The 21,095-nt window shown below is 44.0% G+C and overlaps 1 protein-coding gene across 1 annotated transcript in view; it reads right to left on the reverse strand.

Moving 5' to 3' along the window:
* Positions 1-8,634: 8,634 nt before the first annotated feature.
* CFAP20 (cilia and flagella associated protein 20) overlaps positions 8,635-21,095 on the reverse strand; it is a 15,875-nt gene continuing 3,414 nt past the window's right edge. The window contains exons 2-6 of the mRNA XM_012806816.1: positions 11,745-11,824; positions 11,005-11,116; positions 10,041-10,229; positions 9,561-9,671; positions 8,635-9,069 (exon numbers count right to left, since the gene is read on the reverse strand). Of these exons, the coding sequence (XP_012662270.1) occupies positions 9,064-9,069; positions 9,561-9,671; positions 10,041-10,229; positions 11,005-11,116; positions 11,745-11,824 (498 nt within the window). The 3' untranslated portion in view covers positions 8,635-9,063. The remainder of the gene's footprint in view (positions 9,070-9,560; positions 9,672-10,040; positions 10,230-11,004; positions 11,117-11,744; positions 11,825-21,095) is intronic.

The following is a 21,095-nucleotide window of genomic DNA, read 5'->3' on the forward strand; positions in this document are numbered from 1 at the left end:
GTCCCAGGCGCTGCAGTCTGGCCCGCCAATGGTCTGAGGGACAGTGAACTGGCCCCCTGTTTAAAAAGTTTGAGGACCCCTGGGTAAGTGATTCTCATGCCTCACCTCCCAAGTAGCTGGGACTACAGGCGCCTGCCACAACACCCAGCTATGTTTTGGTTGCAGTTGTCATTGTTGTTTAGCAGGCCTGGGCCAGGCTTGAACCCACCAGCTTCTGTGTATGTGGCCAGCGCTCTACTCATTGAGCTACTGGCACTGAGCCTACAACCAATTCTTATGTGACCTAATCTAAAAATTTATTTAAATGCGGGAGGCTGAGGCAAGAGAATCGCCTAAGCCCAGGAGTTGGAGGTTGCTGTGAGCTGTGATGTTACAGCACTCTACCGAGGGCGATAAGGTAAGACTGTCTCTAAAAAGAAAAAAAATTAATTTAAATAGCCACACATGGCAAAAATGTCAAATCTACTTCACTTTTTCAAGGCATACAAACCTAGAAAATTGCCACAAGCCTGACCCCTTCTCTGTCACCAAAGGGATTTGCTCAGCCCGTGGATGCCTTGTTATGGTTTCACAGAGGGAGCAGAAAAGGGGGTGGGGCTGAGGCCTATGGAGACCTCAGAGGGATGGGACGGTGCTAGTTACTATGTGTCCCCTACACCAGATGAGCTTGGCTTCCTAGGGAATGGGTGGGACCTGGAGCACAGCTGATGCCAATACCATGCCACCACCACAGGCCAAGGCCACCCCAGCCGGGCTCAGTTGCCTCAGGAAGCTCCAGCGTCTTCAAGTACTTCTTGAGGTTGCTGAGATTTCCTGGGGTCTGGCGGGGAACAGGGGGACGGGAAGATCCGAAGCTTTGACTATAGAGCATCTCCCTCTACTGCCCCTCTGCCCTCACAGTGACCAAAGTAATCACAACCTTCTGGGACTGCATCTCTACTCTCCTGTAATTAGTACCGGGATCTCAGAAATACCTTTTCATTAGTGAAATGAGTCAAGCTCCAAATATGTGACTGGCCAGAAACACTATATAGGTACCTCTACTTCCATGAACATGGGGCATAAGAATTGGGTGAGCCCAGGCTTATCAGACCTTTGGGACATCTTAGCCTAGAATTCCTATAGGACCTGCAACTCATCCCTTGCACCCACCACACACACACAGAGCAGAGGATTCCCGTCTGATCCTACTGTGCACACACCCTCACATTTGCCACAAAGTGCCTCAAAGAGAGTGAACAGGCAGTTTCATAGTAGGCTTCAGGAACAGATGGTGTGGGTCTCTATCGCCTGCTTTCTAGTAAGTTTTGTACTTGTGGTCGGAGATTGGCTCTCATCACCTGGCAGCCAGTGTGGAAAGAGAACAGCAGCTCCCCCTCTCTCACCTCTCATTGCTGGAGGCTGAGGCCGGTTTCCAATACCAAGGAAGGAGGTCCCAGGCTTGGATAGACGCTTCAGGTTCAAGTGGACAGGAAGGCAGTCTTGGAGGATGGGAGGGGGCTTTGAAAAATGACTCAGAATGCAAAGGCTAGTGCATTTATGGGCTATTTTTACTGTATTTGATTGATTTTACTGCATTCCTTCCAATACTAGGAGGATTTACAATTTAAGACTTTACGGAAGGAAAGGCTAGGGAGAACCCAGGTGATGAGAGAATCCATAAAGGCTCTTACTAATATTTATGGCTCTCGTTTTTGGTGACGTTTTATACCCTCTTCACAAGGGGTTCTGTTCAATTCCTTGCCATATTCCACCCCTTGCACACTGTTTTGCTTTGCTTGAGACACCATGGATACCAAGAGGCACAATTTTTCCAAGGCTCACGCTCTAGCCAGATGTTCATTGCCTTGCTACATACTTTTCATTATAGGACCTCACACTTTCAGGTTATGGAAAAAGTATAGATGTAAGTGACACACTAGAATCCTGCAGAGCCAGGAACGTAAGAGTTTGGGGGTGGGGCAGTGAGGAGGAAGTGGCAATCTGCAGATGTGCCCGGTGGGGGGGGGTTGCTTTGTGTTTCTCTTCTCTCCCTGCGTCGTCAGGCCTCTCCACACTCAGGTGTGCCCTGTCAGCTTGCTCATTCCTACTTGGGACAACTCTCAAGTGACAGAATCTCCAAAAACACCAGAAGGTGTTGACATGCAGATTTCTGTTGGTTTTATTTATTTATTTTTATGAAGCAGAGTCTCACTTTGTCACCCTAGGTAAAGTGCTGTGCTGTCACAGCTCACAGCAACTTCAAACACTTACACTTAAGCAATTATTTTGCCTCAGCCTCCCACGTAGCTAAGATTACAGGTGCTTGCCCAACACCCATCTATTTTTAGAGACGAAGTCTTGCTCTGGCTCAGGCTGGTCTTAAACTCGTGAGCTTAGGCAATCAGGCAATCAGGCAATCCACCCACCTTGGCCTCCCAAAGTGCTAGGATTCAGGGGTGAGCCACCACGCCCGGCCTGGTTTTATTTTTTTTGAGACAGTTTCATTCTGTTGCACCAGGTTAGAGTGTGGTAGCCTCAGCCTAGCTCATCACAACCTCAAACTCCTGGGTTCAAGCAATCCTCTTGCCTCAGCCTCCCAAATAGCTGAGACTACAGGCACCCACCACAATGCCTGTCTAGTTTTTCTATTTTCAGTAGAGACAGGGTCTCCCTTTTGCTCAGGCTGGTCTCGAACTCCTGAGCTCAAGCAATCCTCCTGCGTTGGCCTCCCAGAGTGCTAGGATTACAGGCATAAGCCAAAGGTTGTTGTTTTGTATTTTTTTAAATTTATATTTATTTATTTAGAGACAGAGTCTCACTTAGTCACTGAGTGCTGCTGTGGCATCATAGCTCACAGCAATCTCAAACTCTTGGGCTCAAGCGATCCTCTTGCCTCATCTCCCCAAGTAGCTGGGTCTACAGGAGCCTGCCACAACGCCCAGCTAGTTTTTCTATTTGTAGAGATGGGGGTCTTGCTTTCCTCAGGCTGGTCTTCAGCTTTGAAGCTCAAGCAATCCACCTGTCTCAGCCTCCTTTAGTGCTAGGATTATAGGCATGAGTCACCGCGCCCAGCCTCAAAGGTTGGTTTTCAATAGAGAGGAGAAGGAGAATATATCTCTTGAAGTGGGAAAGATTACTTGTCAAAAAACTGGGCCACAGGAATCTGCGTGGAATCAGAATTGGATTTTTTTTTTCAATTGGGAAATGTCAGAAGAGTATATTAAATGTGTATAATTTAAATAATAACTTAAATCCACATGTAAACACTACTCAGGTTAAGACACAGAACACGGCAGACAGAACCTGCCTCTGTCATGGCTTGTGTGCCCACCCGATCACCTCACCATCTCCTGAGTTGTAAGATACTCAATCACTTGTATCTATCCTAGAACAATACATTGTTAGGCCTTTGTCCATGAACTTCTCTTTCAGCCCAGCTCTGAGGTAAGTGCAACATATTTTATTATCAGGCAATTTTGTTGAGGAGGAAATAGCTGGCCAAAGCAATCGAGGGATTTAAGTGGGTTAAACAGCCTAAGCTTGAAACCTGCCTCTGGGGGTACGTCACTATGTGACTTTGGGCACGTTAATCTCTGCACCTTGGTTTCTTCATCTATAAGATGGGGGACAGTTCCTGTTTCAGTGTTATTATAATTCAGTAAAGTGATACATGTAAAGTGTTTAAAATACTGCCACATTGCCAAGCTTTTTTTTCTTTTTTGTTTGTGACCAGTCTTACCCGGTCAGCCTTGGTAGAGTACTGTGGGGTCACGGCTCACAGCAACCTCAACTCTTGGGCTTAAGCAATTTTCTTGCCTCAGCTTCCCAAGTAGCTAGAACTGCAAGCACCCACCACACCACAACACTGAGCTAGTTATAGAGATGGATCTCGCTCTATTTCAGGCTGGTCTTGATCTCCTGAGCTCAGGCAATCCACTCACCTTGACCTCCCAGGGTGCTAGGATTACAGTATGAGCAACTGCACCTGGCCTCCATCGAAAGCTTTCAATAAGCATTAGCTGCTATTGACTAAACACAATGGGTAAACTCTAAACCCTACATTCTCTTCCCCTACAGTACATCACCCCTTCTCTTCTAGAACTCACCCACTTAAGGTGGCTACTTGCACAAATCTCTACCCAGTTAATTCTTAACTAAAATATAGTTAGGGCCTAACATGGCAACATAATTTGAAAATGTGAATTAAAATTTGGCAGATTCATCTTCCTGTGGGAAAGGGGCAGGGAGCTTTCCACTGTGGTCCCCCATCAAGTTGATTCTAGATGCTTTGCGAGCACACCTTTATGTGCTGAACAGCGTGGTAAGCAGCTGGGGCCTGGCCCTTCTGGACGGAAGCCCTAGGCCTTATTCCAGGCCTGACTTATGTTACACAGCCAGCATGATCCCTTTAACTTCTGTGCTTTCCTGTGCATGAGGTAGCAAGATCCGAGGGTGCCACGTGAAACAGGCATGAAGGCTCGGCGCCTATAGCTCAGCCGGCTAAGGCGCCAGCCACGTACACCTAAGGTGGCGGGTTCGAATCCCCAGCCCGGACCCGCCAAACAACAATGATGGCTGCAACCAAAAAATAGCCGGGCGTTGTGGCGGGCGCCTGTGGTCCCAGCTACTTGGGAGGCTGAGGCAGGAGACTCGCTTGAGCCCAGGAGTTGGAGGTTGCTGTGAGCTGTGATGCCACGGCACTCTGCCCAGGGGGACAGCTTGAGGCTCTGTCTCAAAAAAAAAAAAAAAAAAAAGAAACAGGCATGAAATCACACTGTCACCTGGATAGCACTGCCCCCATGTGTCACCTTCCTTAGAAGTCACCCCCAGTACATGGCCTTCCCAGGATCCTAGGAGAACATGAATGAGCGTGATCAGGAAACTAAAAAGGCTGTTCATGCCAGAAGGCTAGGTGCAGGAAGAAAGGGCACGTATATTTTATTAATATACTCAAATACTTTCATTTCAGAACTGAGAACTGGGACTTACATTTTTCTTCATATTCTTTGCAGTTTGAATTTACCACAAGCATGTATTACTTTCATGACTCATTAATTAAACACAAATGAGCTTTTTGCCCTCAGCCTCAGGCTCTGGAGTTCAGCTAATATGCAGCCACGCAGGGACGAAGAGTCCCAGCCCTGACCACCAAAGCAGAGCTGAGTCTAGTCCTGGAGGTAGTGGGGACGCCATACCAGGGATGACAGAGATGGCATAGGACTCCCATCAGGTGAACTGGCTCTTTCTTCCACCCCCATCTCTCTCTGAACTTCAGCGTCCGCATCAGTAACGAGAGAGCAGGGAGGATGCAGACAAGAGCTACAGGATCTTTTTCAATGAACTTCCTGGCACATAAAGCTTTTGGCTAAAGCCACTGAGGTGCCAGGGAAATCAGTTTAGGGGGGTTTCTGGCATACTTTCATACCTCACAAATGCCCCAGGAGGGGACTTGGTGTGGTGCCAGTCTTCCAGCCTGGCTGCGGAGGAGGCAGTCCACAGGCCAGTGGCAAATAAGGTCCATAGTAAATCTGCTCTCCAAGAGGAGCCCTGTGGGGAACCACTGCAGGCTATTCCTTCACGTTCAAGCCGATTAACTAACACTCCCTCATTTGGAAAGCAATTGCTTCTAAAACACACCACGTCCAAGGAGCTGGGTAATGCCAACTTACCAGGATTCAAGATCCCCCAGCCCCAGCAACCTGTCCTGTCCTTCCTTCTTCCCTCAGCCTCACAACAAGTAGTTGTCATCTCCCTGGTGAGCTGGAAAGCTGAAGGCTAGGGGCCCTTTGGTTGCTGATGCTACTATTCACCCTGGCCTGAGGCCAGCTTAGATAATACATCCCGGGGCCCTCAGCGCCCCCGCACTTCCTCTGGGCTGGATATGTGAAGCATCTGGGAAGTCAGCAGCTGCCCTGCCACTCCAAAGAGGGTGGTGAGGTAATCCCCATACATAGTCCGACAAGTGCCCCGGGGTGAAAGGGGCTCTGTGTGGAGGAGAGTGCCTCACTGTGTTTCTCTCAATTTCCAGGAGCACTTCATTGATATCCTGGCACCAGGAAGACACGAAACGTTAACCCGGGTTTTCTCGCCATCACAAAAGCATCTTTCATCCCACAATAGACTCCAGATTGGAGGGAAGATTTCACTATATAGTGGCCAGAGACAAGAGGCTCCGTTGAAGTCACTGGCCACCCCCACTTATTTCTGAGGATTCCTACTGTAACCCAGAAAGCTAGAAGACAGGCACACGGGGCCTAACAGTGTGAACGTTAACGTTAGGACAGAGAAGCAGGACATTCAGATTTGACGGGGGCCGACTCCCATGCCAGAGCAGGCTCTGTCACCCGGACGGAGGGGTGCTCTTAGGTGCTGACTAGAGACTCCCAAAAGATAGGGGAAGCATCACGGGGAAGGTGGCTCCAGGCTGGTTCTTAGCATGGAGAGGAGAAAGCTGTCTTAACCATGCCACCTGAGTACCAGGGCCTTGACAAACAGGAGAAACGAATACTGAGGATTGTACTGTTACAGGGGAGCACCTTTCCCTCCACCCCTCCATCTCCTGTAGCCCCAACCCTGCCCAGAGATTTGGTCAGACTTATTCAGAGCGCGCGCACACTGGAGGTTGTGGATATAGAAGCGTGCTTCTTGCCATTCAACTTCTCATAGGCAGCAAGGCCATGACAAACCTCAGAACTTGGTGTTTTCACCAAATTCAGAATGACAGGTGCCCACAGTTCGTCTCGTCCCTGTGGGATGAAACCAAACCCAGTGGGAGTGTCCAGGGGAGAGCACAGTATCTGGAATGGCCTTTTGCTCTCTTATTGATTTTGAACATTTTATTACATAAAGATACCTTTCAAAAAAATTATTTTAATAGTACTAAAAAGTACACAAGTGATAAAAAATTCTGCCCATATGTAAACACTATACCACTTCATGTGTCCTTCACATCACTTTGGTACATCTATCCACGTATCTCTTCTCTGCCCCCAAACTGCACCTTTCTCCCTGGAAACATTACTTACGGTAGAGTTGCATCCTAACAGCAATAGTGCCAGCCAGCGTCACTCCACTAAACAGGCGTCTGCCCCAGAATAAGCATCAGTGGGAAGAGTGGTATAAGGTTTCAGGTCCTTCAGGCAATAAAGAAACATTTTAAGTCCCTATACTCAAGCCAAGGACTTTGTCAGGAACTCAAATGGGGAAATGGTGATCCGTCCTAATGCTGAAGATACTAGGTGTGCTGAATGTTTGGACAGACCACGTGGGGCTCCAACATGCGTGCCATTCCTTCATGTTCAAGCCGATTAACTAACGCTCCCTCATTTGGAAGGAGATTCCTTCTAAAACACACCACTTCCAAGGAGCTGGGTAATGCCAACTTACCAGGATTCAAGATCCCCCAGGCCCAGCAACCTGTCCTGTCTTTCCTTCTTCCCTCAGCCTCACAAGGAGTTGTCATTTTCCTGGTGAACTGGAAAGCTGAAGGCAAGACGCTGAAGAGCAATTTGGACTACATGCCAACTGAGCACCCAGCACCTACCTGGCAAGATGATTCTATAGGTGACACTTTTCTTCTTCCCATTCGTTTATCTTCAAAGTTGTTCCAAATCAGTATATACAGTAGACCCTTGAACAACACATGGGTTAGGGAAGCCAGACCCCTGTGCAGCCAAAAATCTGCAAAGAACTTTTGACGTTTTCAAAACTTATAACTACTAATAGCCTGTTGACTGGAAGCTTTACTGATAACACAGTAGATTAAGATGTCTTTGTAAGCTATATACATTATATACTATATTCTGTAAACTCCTTGGCTTGAGTGTAGGGACTTAAAATGTTTTATTGTCTGAAGGACCTGAAACCTTATAGCACTTTTCCCACTGATGCGTATTCTGGGGCAGACGCCTGTTTAGTGGAGTGACGCTGGCTGGCACTATTGCTGTTAGGATGCAACTCTATCATAAGTAATGTTTCCAGGGAGAAAGGTGCAGTTCAGGGGCAGAGAAGAAAATGTTAATAAGAAATCATAAAAGAGAGAAAATATATTTAAATCATAAATGAGAGAAAATATGTTAAGTGGAAGTGGATCATCGTAAAGGTCTTCATCCTCATTGTCCGCAGGCGGGTAGGCTGAGGAGGAAGAGGAGCTGCTCCTGCTGTCTCAGCGGTGGCAGAGGTGGGAGAAAATCTGCATATAAGTGAACCTACACGGTTCAAACCATGTTGTTCAAGGGTCAACTGTACAGATCTATCTCATTCTTTTTAAGAGTCTTGCTCTGCTGCCCTGGCTGGAGTGCAATAGCAGGATCATAGATCATTGTTAACCTCAAATTCCTGGGCGCAAGTGATCCTCCCACTTAAGTCTACCAAGTAGCTGGGACTACAGGCATGCAGCATGACATCTGGCTAATTATTTTATTTTTGTAGAGATGGAGTCTTGCTAATTTGTCTAGGCTGGTCTTGAACTCCTGGTCTCAAGTGATCCTTCCACCTTGGTCTCCCAAAATGTTGGGATTACAGGCATGAGCCATCATGCCCCACCAGTCTTGTTCTTTAAATTGCTCAATGCAATATATCTCACAGCATGAAATGTATGCTATTTTCATATTACAAAGGCAACATCACCATTAAAGACAACTTAGGAACAAATTTACAAACCAAGAATATAACATTTTATTCATTTCCGGATTATAAGTATTACACAGCATATACATATATTTAGATAATATATAAAACAAAGAATGAACCGTAGGAAGAAATATTGGTCTGAAATTGCCTCATGGGGCATCTTTAATTCTGTAAGTTCATGGTAAATGTCTCCCCACACTCTGGGGCAGGCAGCAGGATAAACTCCAGCGTTCACTTAACACTCACAGGACCGCTTAATCCCCCACTGTATTTACAATGCAATTGCAGAGTTATGGCATGGCCATTGGTGATGACAATGGACACCAAGTAGTAAATAAAGAACTATAGCAGAGTGTACTAATATAAATATGCTTTTGCATTGTCCTCCAGACAATTTTTTTTTTAATCTAAGAGTCACATCCAGGGTCTATCCCTTGAGTTGTATTCGAGTTATTGCTGCAGAGAAGAAAACAAAACAGAACAGAAAAGAGGCATCAGTTTAAGCTACCAGAAAATAGATGGTCAGTGCTACTAGCCCCCTCCCTCTGGTGACACTCAAGCGGACACTGGGCTACAGGGAATGTATACATGTCTGCAGCAGGTAGGCCTGGACGCACTCACTACTGTGTTAGAGGGGACCCATCAGCTGATAATTTCAAGCAGATAAAGAGGTTAAGATGGAGGATCTTCTTAAAGAAGTTCTATAAACAGGAAGCAGCACAATGCCCCTGAGGAGGGACAGGATCACCTTGTGAAGGTGGAGACAGCAGTAACAGAAAGTTTCACAGGATTATTCCTTATTCAGTGCTGACAGTGGAAGAAGACTGCAGTTCTTATGATATAAATGGAATCTGTATGACACAAGTGTCAACACAGATAGGCTCTGCAGCAGAACTTTTAACTAGAGCACCTTCTAGAAACAACACCCCACAACTCACTATCCTTACCTTTGCCTTATTCTGAACTGGGAGATAAAGTTTGAACTCTGCTGGCAGTTCATCTTCTGAGTAGAGTCTGTCTGAGAAGTAAACCCTTCGGATGCGACAATTTGCATGGATCTGTGAACACAAGCCTTGTTTGTGCTAAGAGAGACTAAACATCCCTGATTTCTCTTTATCCTGATTTCTTCCACAGGCCCTCTCATATTACTGTAAAAGTTTATTCACTTTAGCATGTCCTTGGCTTGGCTTAGGGGTAGATTCTGGCAAGAGGAGATTTTACTTACTTCATTTGCCCACTGAATCTGAACAGACTCCTGAATTTTTTTTGAATCTTTTTGAAGCCAAAACTCCCTGAACAGTGATTTGGGAACTTCAGCCAGAAACCAATACTGTTCTGCCATATGGGTCACAAGCCAGTATCGGACAGTATATACCCCATCTCCCTCCACCCCCAATTTGGGGCTCCATCTAGGAAAGGAGTAGTACCTGCACTCTCAGGGTCTCAATGTAATTTGTGCCATATGCTCGTCGGGTGAAGTCTGATAAGTTGAACTGAATTTGGTTCCAGCCATCATCCAGCCGCATGGGCATGGTACAGATGAAGGGTTTGACCCGGGTAGTGCTTTGGTAGTTACTTGCCCGAAACCGCCGACGTACATTCTTGTCATCTAATACCTGTGAAATATAGAGAAGAAAAGTTGCATTAACTCCATCTTGGAAGAAGCAAACAATTTTGTTAAGACCAGGGCCTGAACTCCCATAGCCTAGTTTCCCAAGGCTGAGATGCAGAGGAGAATAAACAGATACAGGTCATACACTGGATGCAGATGGCCCGGAAGTAGCAAGTTTATCTTGGTTGTTGCCAAGGCAACACCAGCTGCTTATGACATATGACACACCCGGCAGGCTCTCAGGCCATAGAATGAGTTCATAAACATTCTTCCCTTTGAAAAGTTAAAAATACTAAAATAGTGAATGATGACTCAATATCAAATAAGTACACTCCAAATGGATACCATGCTCACTCTTTAAGCCAGGCGTCCTCAAACTACGGCCCGCGGGCCACATGCAGCCTGCCTAGGACATTTATCCGGCCTGCTGGGTATTTTTGCCGCCACTGCCTGTCCTGCTTAGCAGACGACTCGTCCCGGGGCCCATAGTCCAGCCCTCCAACGGTCTGAGGGACAGTGAAATGGCCCCCTGTTTAAAAAGTTTGAGGACCCCTGCTTTAAGCTTTGAAAACTTATAGCTATTGAATAGATTTTCTAGGTGCTTATTTAAAAGCCTGACATTAAATTTTGACTACTAAAGCCAAACTGTGTCATAATAACAAGGACTGCATTGAGCTTCTAAGAGAAGCAGAAATGAAAACATACAAAAAGATAAATTTAACTTTTGTAGGGCTACTTTTTCCTTGGTATAGCTAAGAGTGACACAGTCATGTACTCACTTGTACTTCGAAGGTAAAATATTTCTTCAGGTTTTTGATAATCATGACAAGGAAAGGAAGCTTAATTCCCAGTGTCTTCTTAGGGTCTGCAGGACATGTGATATATGTGGTGCTGTAGAGAGAGGAAATACCAGTAAAGATATTCCTTGCCTTTTTTCCTTTGTAGTATGCACAATAATACATAGTCCGAGAGGATAAACTAGAAAGCAGATCTGTAAGATTCAGGTACTTCATCCACTGAGTCCTTTAACATGAGCCCCCCTTGAGTTAGGGGGACGCTTTAAAAAATGCTCAACTCAGAAAGACAGGACTAGACATCAACAATAAAATATGTGAAAAACAGAGTGAGAATAGTGGAAAACCAAAACTGAGATTACTATGGCACTGAAAACCACACTAGCCACCCAGTGACCAGTACAACCTCGCCCACTGCCAACATATACTCTGGTTGAACAGTAACAGCATAGCTGATGCATGCTGCTTAACTATACACTAAGCATGGTTCTAAGTGTTTTATACATCTTCACTTTTACAATATGCTGGTAAGGAAAATGTACTGTTACTCTCCTCGTTTTATAGATAAGGCTATATAGGTCCAAGGGATTAAGTAACATAAGCTCTGAGCAGCAGAGCTGGATTCACATCAGGCAGTCCAACTTGGCATTTGTGCTGTATTATCCTTTATAACGTACGCCTCCCTTGTATATGATGCTGCTGGGAGAACAGAAGCGGCAACCTACCTGACATTTGTCCCTTCAATCTCAAGCACAAGGGACTGGATGTCATTATCAGTAATTCGTTTGATATGGCCATTCCGCACCTATAAAGAAGAAAACTATATTAGTCCAAGGAGTACAACATAGAAGCCTATGACACTGTATGCTTTTACATAGTATTTAAGTAAGCCATGATATTACTTCCACATGGGGTCCATCAACCATCCAGGAATTGCAGGTAACATGGCAATCTGTAAATCAGGATAAATTTCTTCCAGAAGAAATCAATTCAGTGTAGATTCGGCTAACATTTACTGAGTGCTTACTATGCAGTAGGAATGTTCACATACACTGTTACTTGATCCTCACAACAGAACCTAAGTAGGAGACTGAGGATTGAGGGGGCTTTCTGCTGCCCCATACTGCCCCATGTTTCTTTGGCCAGAAAGGTCAAAGCTGAGTGCTGGCCTGTGCTGTGGCTCATGCCTATAACTCTCCAAGACAGATGAATTGCTTGAGGCTGACCACCCTGAGCAAGAAGGCAACAGAGTAAGACCCTGTCTCCAAAAAAAAAAAGAAAGAAAGAAAGAAAGAAAGCAAGCAAGCAAGCAAGCAAGCTAGCTGAGTGTCACCCAGGAGGGTAGTACCCAAACACTGAAATTAATCCTCCCCTGGGTTTACTCCTACTTTGTATTTCCTTATCTTGTTTTCCTTTTCTACTTTTTTCAAATATGAATTCAAGTACCATCTATGTCACACACAGATGCCTTCTTTGGCATTTTCAGCCCACACTGACCTCTTTTTTCTATGATTTGTTTTGCTGGCTCATGTTGTTTAGACTACACCATTTAGCACTTCATCCTACATCGTTTTGTACTATCTGCTGTATATGTAGGAGGTACACGATGGGGAGAAATTAATACTTATTACAGAGTCCTCCTCTCAAAACATTTAGGAAGAACACTTATCTTCAAACATCAAACTCTTAAGTGCCTAATATGGAAAGAGCAGAGATAAGCAAAGGGACTCTGGAAATAGGCAGGATGTTAGGGCTGAATGTATTAGCACATGAAAAAGCTCAACTAGGGTTAGCACAAGATATATCAGAAAGACAAACATATGGTCTTTTCCTAGGTATTGTGAAAACAGCTGCTTTGGGTTATATTCAATGACTCAATCACAATGACTAAAGCTCCCCTCTTTCACTAATCAGCTTTCTGATTACAATTTGGCTTTCCATCCGGCTTGCATACAAAGAGAGAACAGTGTTGAATTTGATAGTTGTAATACTTCAACACAGATTATTAGTTATATGGCAATCTGTTTTTAGACATTAGTCTCTGTGAGTAGTCCATCTACTTGGGGTATGCTTGGTGTTCTCCAGGTGACATATGCTATCACTCCCACCCTTTTGTACAACTCCGACTAAATCTTGCCTCCTTAAAACAAGAGGATTTCTTCTCAAGCAAGAAGAGAGATCAGTTACTGAGCATCACTTCTATCCTGGTGCTTAGTACTGTGCTAGGTAGAGACTAAGCATTCAAATATTTGCTGAGTTCTGGAATTTGCCACCCTACGAGCTGGCACATATGAAATGGTTTTCAAGGAGTGTTTCAAAAAAGTTCTTGGATAACATATCCACCACGGACTATTGGAGGAAGCCAGAGATGCTTGGGTATATCACAAAGCCCATGAGGCTGCCAGCATGAAGAATACTGTTCCACAAAACACATTTAGTGCCCATTGTCAGAGACAGAATGCTAGGCTAGACAGGGCCCCAGTCTCCACCAATGTAGCATTTCTTAGGTTCTAAAGACACAAACGTCACATTGAAACAAAGCTGGCAATGTTCAGTGCCCTCCTACTTTGAATTCTGGGCCTCTTGCCAAGGGAGATTAAGAGCACAAAGACTTGGGTATGTGTAGAACATGCCAACACTGCCAACCAAAGTGGTGATATCCCTCCAATATTTTCCGTGGAAAATCAGGTGGACTTATTGGTGAAGGAGGAATCAAGACGTTATTCCCAAATAACACGAGCAGCCCCAACGATAAGAGCTGGCAGTATTTCAACAAGATATAAACACTACTTTCATAGCAAACCACTATTATTAATTCAATAACATAATCATTCTTTCTTAAAAAGGAACATACTGCAAAGATCAAATAGATAGTTAAATTGAAAGGATTAAGAAGTAATTAGGGCTAAAGACTACTATTGCTAAAAAGCAACATGTTGCTATTTAGTAAACCTTTAAAGCACAGCCTCAAATCTATATCCACCAACATTCCTTAGGCCAGAGTCAACAAGAGCCTCCTAAGCTCCAGAAAGACCAGCCAGATGTCACAGGGAGGAAATGTTAGGGAATCTGCCTTCTGCCCATCTCAAAGTTTACAGCAGATGACTTCACTGGAACACTCCAGCAAATCTGACCTATTCAGGTCTTTACAGAAGGAAACAAAGCCTTACACTACTACAGAAGCCAAAACTGGAAGCCAAGAATAGATTCTGTAGTACTCCTATGCTTCTGCCCCAGAGGCAAGCTTTTAGTTGGACTTTCCATACCTCCTAGAGAGATTTCTTTCCCTTAAAGCATTACTAGACAACAACCACACAGACAAATTTAACTCTTAGAAAATAAAGTGATGTGTCCCACAAGAGAACATGGTGGGTCAAGGCAGATTTTTTTGAAGGAGTACCCATTAGTCTCTCTAGAGTTTGAACCTGACTGGTGGTAAGACAAATTAAACAGAGCTTTGTCCAAAGAGAAAGTTCGTCCTCCAAAGAAAAACTCCTGTAACCTCACTGTTCACAGAGGTTGGAAATCAAGTTGATTTGTTAGTATATTATTATTTTCTGCTTTATTAAGTTCAGAGGGCTACAAATACAAACTCACTGGGTTAAAAAGACCAGGATGGGGGGCAATTAATCAAAGATATGAGCATTAGAGTACAGGAAACTTCCCAGAACCTCTTCTCTAGTCTTTAAAACAAGGATCATTAGGGAAAGGTGGGTGGGCAATTTGGAACAAAGCCTCCCAACCACCCTGCCAATCTGCCTATCACTCTTTAAATTATAAAGGTCTTCCAGGAAACAACCCCCTCTCCTCACACCAGCCTCTAACAAACACTTAGATTAAGATACATGTCCTCAGAAGGCAACAACTTCCTTTCCCTAGCTTCTACCAGTTCAAAGGCCATTGTGCAGGCCTGACTTTCTGATGAAGATAAAATGAACTGGTCAGCATTTATTTATTGCTCACAGTAGAAGCATGTTTTCTTTCATGTCCCTCTAAATCAGAAAGACGCAACTGTCTTTGACTTGTTAACCATTCATAACACGTCCCCACTATCAAAAAATGGCCTGGCCTGGCTCGGCACCCGTGGCTCAAGCGGCTAAGGCACCAGCCACACACACCTGAGCTGGCGGATTCAAATTCAGCTCTGGCCCACCAAAAACAACAATGACGGCTGCAACCAAAAAATAGCCAGGTGTTGTAGCGGGCGCCTGTAGTCCCAGCTACTTGGGAGGTGGAGGCAGAAGAATCGCTTGAGCCCAGGAGTTGGAGGTTGCTGTGAGCTGTGATGCCATAGCACTCTACCCAGGGCAACAGCTTGAGGCTCTGCCTAAAAAAAAAAAAAAAGGCCTAAAAGTGTTTTATTGCTCAAAAAAAAAAAATGTTTTTAAAGCTAGTATTTTATATTTTTTTAATTTCATGAATTCCCTGTTCTGTTGCCCAGGAGCTGGGGTACTCAAGGAGCTTCAGAACCCAGGTTACTGGCGATTATAGATCAGAATGGTTCTCAGCCTCTGCAGACACAGAGAAGGGGCTGAACCTTCAAGCTCATCTTACAATCATTATCTCAGGCTTTCCAAGGTTGCTGGGGCAACTAAAAAAGAACATTGATATTTTTCCCCTAGTGTAAGCCCCAGGGAGGAGGGTTAAGCTGAGAGGAAAAAAAATACTACTGGGATAGGGAGGAAGCTGGCTGGTGCTATATATTTCTTTGAGTGCTTTAAAAATAACACCAGTTATAGACAGTCCCTCCCCCTACTTTCATTTTTCTGGCCCCACCCCCTTACCCTGGCAGGCAGCTGAACCCTCAGCCATCTGGCATCCTAGTCTTAATGACACATGTTCCAATTTACATTAAGCCATTAGAGCTGTCCAGTTCAGTAGGAAAAGTTCCTGCCCTGGGTCTGGGGCCAGCTCCTAGTGAGAAACTAGGCAGAGGGAGACCTCTGTGGGGAGAACTGGGCATAGCTCAACAGACAATGCCTGAGCCTTGCAGGCTCCGAAGTTCAAAGGCTTCTCTCCTTTGCTGCACTTTACAGAGACTATCCAGACAGTAGACAAGCAACTCTGGGTACACAAAGACCACCCTTTTGTTAATGTGAGGACGACTATGTGCACCGCTAACCAGTGTTTCCCTATCGGTGCCTTGAAAAGGCAAGTATAACTAAAACCTATGCCCTAGAGTTCAATTAAAATGAAAACTATTACTCAAAATAGTGAAAAACACTGTCTGACCAATGGTGGGAAAGTCAGAAAAAAATAGTTTTACTACTTGTATGTCCAAATGCACTCAATTCTACTACTGGAAATTGCATCAATGTAGTATGTATCCACAAGGTCTGCTAACTAAAAGCTAGGATGTAGGGAACATTTTTTCTGAAGAGAGACTGTTCATTTTTAAAATTAGGAACAGGAAATGGGAATAACATTACCCAGCATCAACAACAAAAGACTCTGGTTCTAATATTTACTTTGGGAAAAGGGAGGAAACTGCAGCAGCTGAGAGAAAGACAAGGTGGGAGCAAAGAAAGAGCAGCTTTCGGGAATTAACAATCTCATTTTGTGGAGTTTTAGGGTATTGCCATAAAAGACCAAATATTATACAATGTTACACATGGGTATAAGTGGAAAGAGAACCTCCTGGTACTTTCCTCACAAACCAAAAGTAATGTTTACATTAAACATGAGAGTCCTTTAATAAATACTATACATTCTTGGTAGTTTCTTAGGAGTGGAGACATATCCAATGTACTCTATACTAATATGAAACCAATATATAAACAGTTACATGTTCATATGAACAATAAAACACAAATACAGTCTAGTAAGAGAGTAGAGGGAGGAAGGGAAGAAGGGCGGAAGGGAGGAGGGGAAGGACTACTGGAAGGAGGGAGGGCCTGAGGCGGGATCTCACCTAACACACACAGTGTGAGGGTGTATAACATGTCCCCTGGGTGAGGGGCTCTTTTACAAATGGAACTTTATTCTGGGAGTGAGAACAATGTAACCTAAAAATTTGTACCCTCATGTTAATTGTTTTTTTTGAGACAGAGCCTCAAGCTACCCCCCCTGGGCAGAGTGCCATGGCACCACAGCTCACAGCAACCTCCAACTCCTGGGCTCAAGCAAGTCTCCTGCCTCAGCCTCCCAAGTAGCTGGGACTACAGGCGCCCACCACAACGCCGGGCTATTTTTTTTTTGGTTGAGCCGTCATTGTTGTTTGGCGGCCCGGGCTGGATTCGAGCCCACTACTTTAGGTGTATGTGGCTAGCGCCTTAGCCACTTGAGCCACAGGCGCCGAGCCCCCTCATGTTAATTTGAAATAGAAAAATAACAATTAAAAAAATAAATACTATAAGATTTGCTGGTTCTAGAAGTTAAGGGATTATAAAGAAACCCTTAACTTCTTCTAAACTCTTGGTTTAAAAATTTACAAAGGTCTTTATAAGGAAACGTAGCATAGCCAGGAACATAGACCTTAAGAAGCTAGTTTCAAGTAGGCCAGGGTGGTGGTACATGCCCATAATCCCAGGGGTTTGGGAGGCGAGGCAAGAGGAATCACCTGAGCCTAGGAACTCAAGGTTGCAGTATATTAGACTTGTAACACTGTAATCTAGCCTGGGTAACAGAGCAACAGCTAATTTCAATCATGATGAGAAGTACAGGTGCTATGAATAAATATAAATTAACTTAGCCTGGAAAGTCAAGGAAGGCCTCCTGGATGAAGCACTTATGAATTGTGACCTGGAGACTAATAGAGAAATGGGGGGCAAGGGGTGGGGTCCAGAAAAAGCACAAACTTAAAGGTAAGACAGAACAGGACTTCTTTTAATTCAGTAGGAAGCTACTGCTAAGAGGAGGAACCTGGTGAGGCGAACCTGGAGAACTAGTTAAGCAAACACCAGACCATGGGCTGTGCGGCCTTAGAGCCACATTAAGGGTTTTGGACTGGGAAAGCCATGCTTTGGTGATTAAATTATACATTTTCTGAAGTATGGTTTTACTATATACTTCCTATTCCTAGGCATCTGAATGAATGTTGGGCTTACCTAAACTTATTTTAAAGGTTTTGTTTTGTTTTGTTTTAGATACAGTCTCAAGCTGTTGTCCTGGGTAGAGTGCCATGGCATCATAGCTCACAGCAACCCCCAACTCTTGGGCTTAAGCGATTCTCTTGCCTCAGCCTCCCAAGTAGCTGGGACTACAGGCGCCTGCCACAACGCATGGCTATATTTTTGTTGTTGCAGTTGTCATTGTTGTTTTAGCTGGCCCGGGCTGGGTTCGAACCCTCTAGCCTTAGTGTATGCGGCTGGTGCCCTACCCAGTGAGCTATGGGTGCTGCCAACTAAAATTATTTTAGACTTGAGCAAATCTCTCAGTTCCTTGCCATATGGCATACTACATGCCATAATTTATTAAGTACTAACTGCAGTCACACATCACTTAATGACAGGGATACACTGAAAACCATATTATTATGTGACTATCACAGCATCTATTTACACAAACCTAGATGCCATAACCTACTGCATCCCTAGGCTATATGGTATAGCCACTGCTGCTAGGCTACAAACCTGTACATGAAATTACTGCACTGAATACTGTAGACAACTATAACATAATGGTTAAGTATTTGTGTATTTAAACATATCTAAGTATAGAAAAAGTGTAATAAGAATATGGCATAAGAGAAAAATGGTATACCTGGATAAGCTGCTTAGTATGAATGGAATTTGCAGGGCTAGAAGTTGCTCTTGGTGAGCCAGTGAGTAGTGGTGAGTGAATAGGCAGGTCTATGACATTACTGTATCCTGCTATTGCTGCAGACTTAAAAACACTGTGCGATTCGGCTACACTGTATTTAAATTTTTTTTCTTCTCTCCATAAGTTAACCTTAGATTACTATAATTTTACTTTATAAATTTTAACTTTTAGAAATTAACTCTTATAGTTAACTTAGCTTAACTACAGCTGTACAGGACTACTTTTTTTATATCCTTATTCTATAAGCTTTTTTCCTACCAAAATTTTTTTTTAACTTTTTAAATGTTTTCTTTAAAATCTATGGCACACTGCCTCGGTGCCCATAACTCAATGGTTAGGGCACCAGCCACATACACTGAGGCAGGTAGGTTCGAACCCAGCCGGGCCTACTAAACGACAACTGCAACAAAAAATAGCCAGGCCTTGTGGCAGGTGCCTATAGTCTCAGCTACTTTGGAGGCTGAGGCAAGAGCCTCAAGAGCCTCTTGAGCCCAAGAGTTTGAGGTTGCCGTGAGCTGCAACGCCATGACACTCTGAGGGTGACACAGTGAGACTCTTGTCTCAAAAAAAATAAAAATAAAATAAAATAAAAACTGTGACACATACACACACATTACCCTAGGTTTACTGAGTGTCAGAATCAACAATATCACTGTCTTCCACCTCCTAATCTTGTTCCACTAGGTCTTCAGGGGCAATAACACTGATGGAGTTATCATGTCCTATGATAACAATGACTTCTTCTAGACTATATCCTGAAGGACCCACCAAAGGCTGCTTTACAGTTAAACTTTTTAAAAAATAAGCAGCTCATGCCTATAATCCTGGCACTCTGAGGACAGGAGGACTGCTGAGGTGGGAGGATTGCTTGAACTCAGGAGTTGAAGACTAGCCTGAGCAAGAGCGAGACTCATCTCTACTAAAAATAAAAAAAATTAGCTGGGTGTGGTGGGATACTCCTGTAGTCCCAGCTACTCAGGCAGAGACAGGAGAATAGCTTAGAACCAGGAGTTTGAGACTGCTGTAAGTTAGGCTGACACCATGGCACTCTAGCCTGAGTAACAGAGTGAGACTCTGTCTCAAAAAAAAAAAAAAAAAAAAAAAAAGTAGAAGGACATTTATAATAAAAATGATAAACAGCATAGTAGATACATAAACCAGCAACATAGTTTTCCATTATCACGTACTATGTACTGTACATAACTGTATATTCTGTAATTTTATATCACGGGCAGTGTAGATTTGTTTATACTCACAACACATAAGTAATGACAGTAAGACAGCTATGATGTCACTAGGTGACAGGAATTTTTCCATTATAATCTTACAGAACCTCTGTCATATTTGTAGTCTGTCATCAACCAAAAACTTCATTATGTGACCCATGACTGCATATGCCATAATTCATGTTACTAACCATGTCATATACATCTTCATTTCTTTATAATCATGAGAAGTTCATGAGAAAACAGAATACCTGCCCACAATTACACAACTAAAATGGAGCACAACCAGGTTTCAAAGATATTATGTTTTTCTGTTAAAGAACCTGCAATACACAACAGAAAACTGCCATAACCTGATCTAGAGAGCCACAGAAACATACAAAAGATTTCAGTTCTCATTGAAAATAATGCTTAAGTCCTTGGGGGAAAAAAAAAGAGAGAGAGAGAAAGGAGCGGGGAGAAAGAAAGAAAGAAAGAAAGAAAGAAAGAAAATGATGTTTACATTTTGATTTGACGCGTGAGATGTGGAGGGCTATGAGCTTCAAAGAATGTAGGATAAAATGCAGGGGTTAACAAACATTATGAGCAAGCCATACCCACAAAAATAAAGTTTGCAAATTAACTGGTATTGAGAATACTGCATTCTCTTCTCACATTCACAAGGCCTAAACAGAAGTCAAACCTAAGTTTTCAAGAGACTTTATGGAAACCAAATAGAAATGCTTTTTCGGCTCAGCGCCTGTGGCTCAAGTGGCTAAGGCGCCAGCCACATACACCTAAGGTGGTGGGTATGAATCCAGTCCAGGCCCGCCAAACAACAATGATGGCTGCAACCAAAAAAAAAAAAAAAATAGCCAGGCATTGTGGCGGGCGCCTGTGGTTTCAGCTACTTGGAAGGCGGAGACAGGAGACTCACTTGAGCCCAGGAGTTGGAGGTTGCTGTGAGCTGTAATGCCACGGCACGCTACCCAGGGGACAGCTTGAGGCTCTGCTTAAAAAAAAAAATAAATAAATAAACAGTTATGGAACCACTAACTTCCAAGTGGGACAGTTTGAGAGCCACGGAGCTGCTTTCAGCTGGGTCCTCAG

The sequence above is a fragment of the Otolemur garnettii genome, unplaced genomic scaffold (genome assembly GCF_000181295.1).
Source record: "Otolemur garnettii isolate 467f Iridium unplaced genomic scaffold, OtoGar3 scaffold00058, whole genome shotgun sequence".
Classification (NCBI taxonomy): Eukaryota; Metazoa; Chordata; class Mammalia; order Primates; family Galagidae; genus Otolemur; species Otolemur garnettii.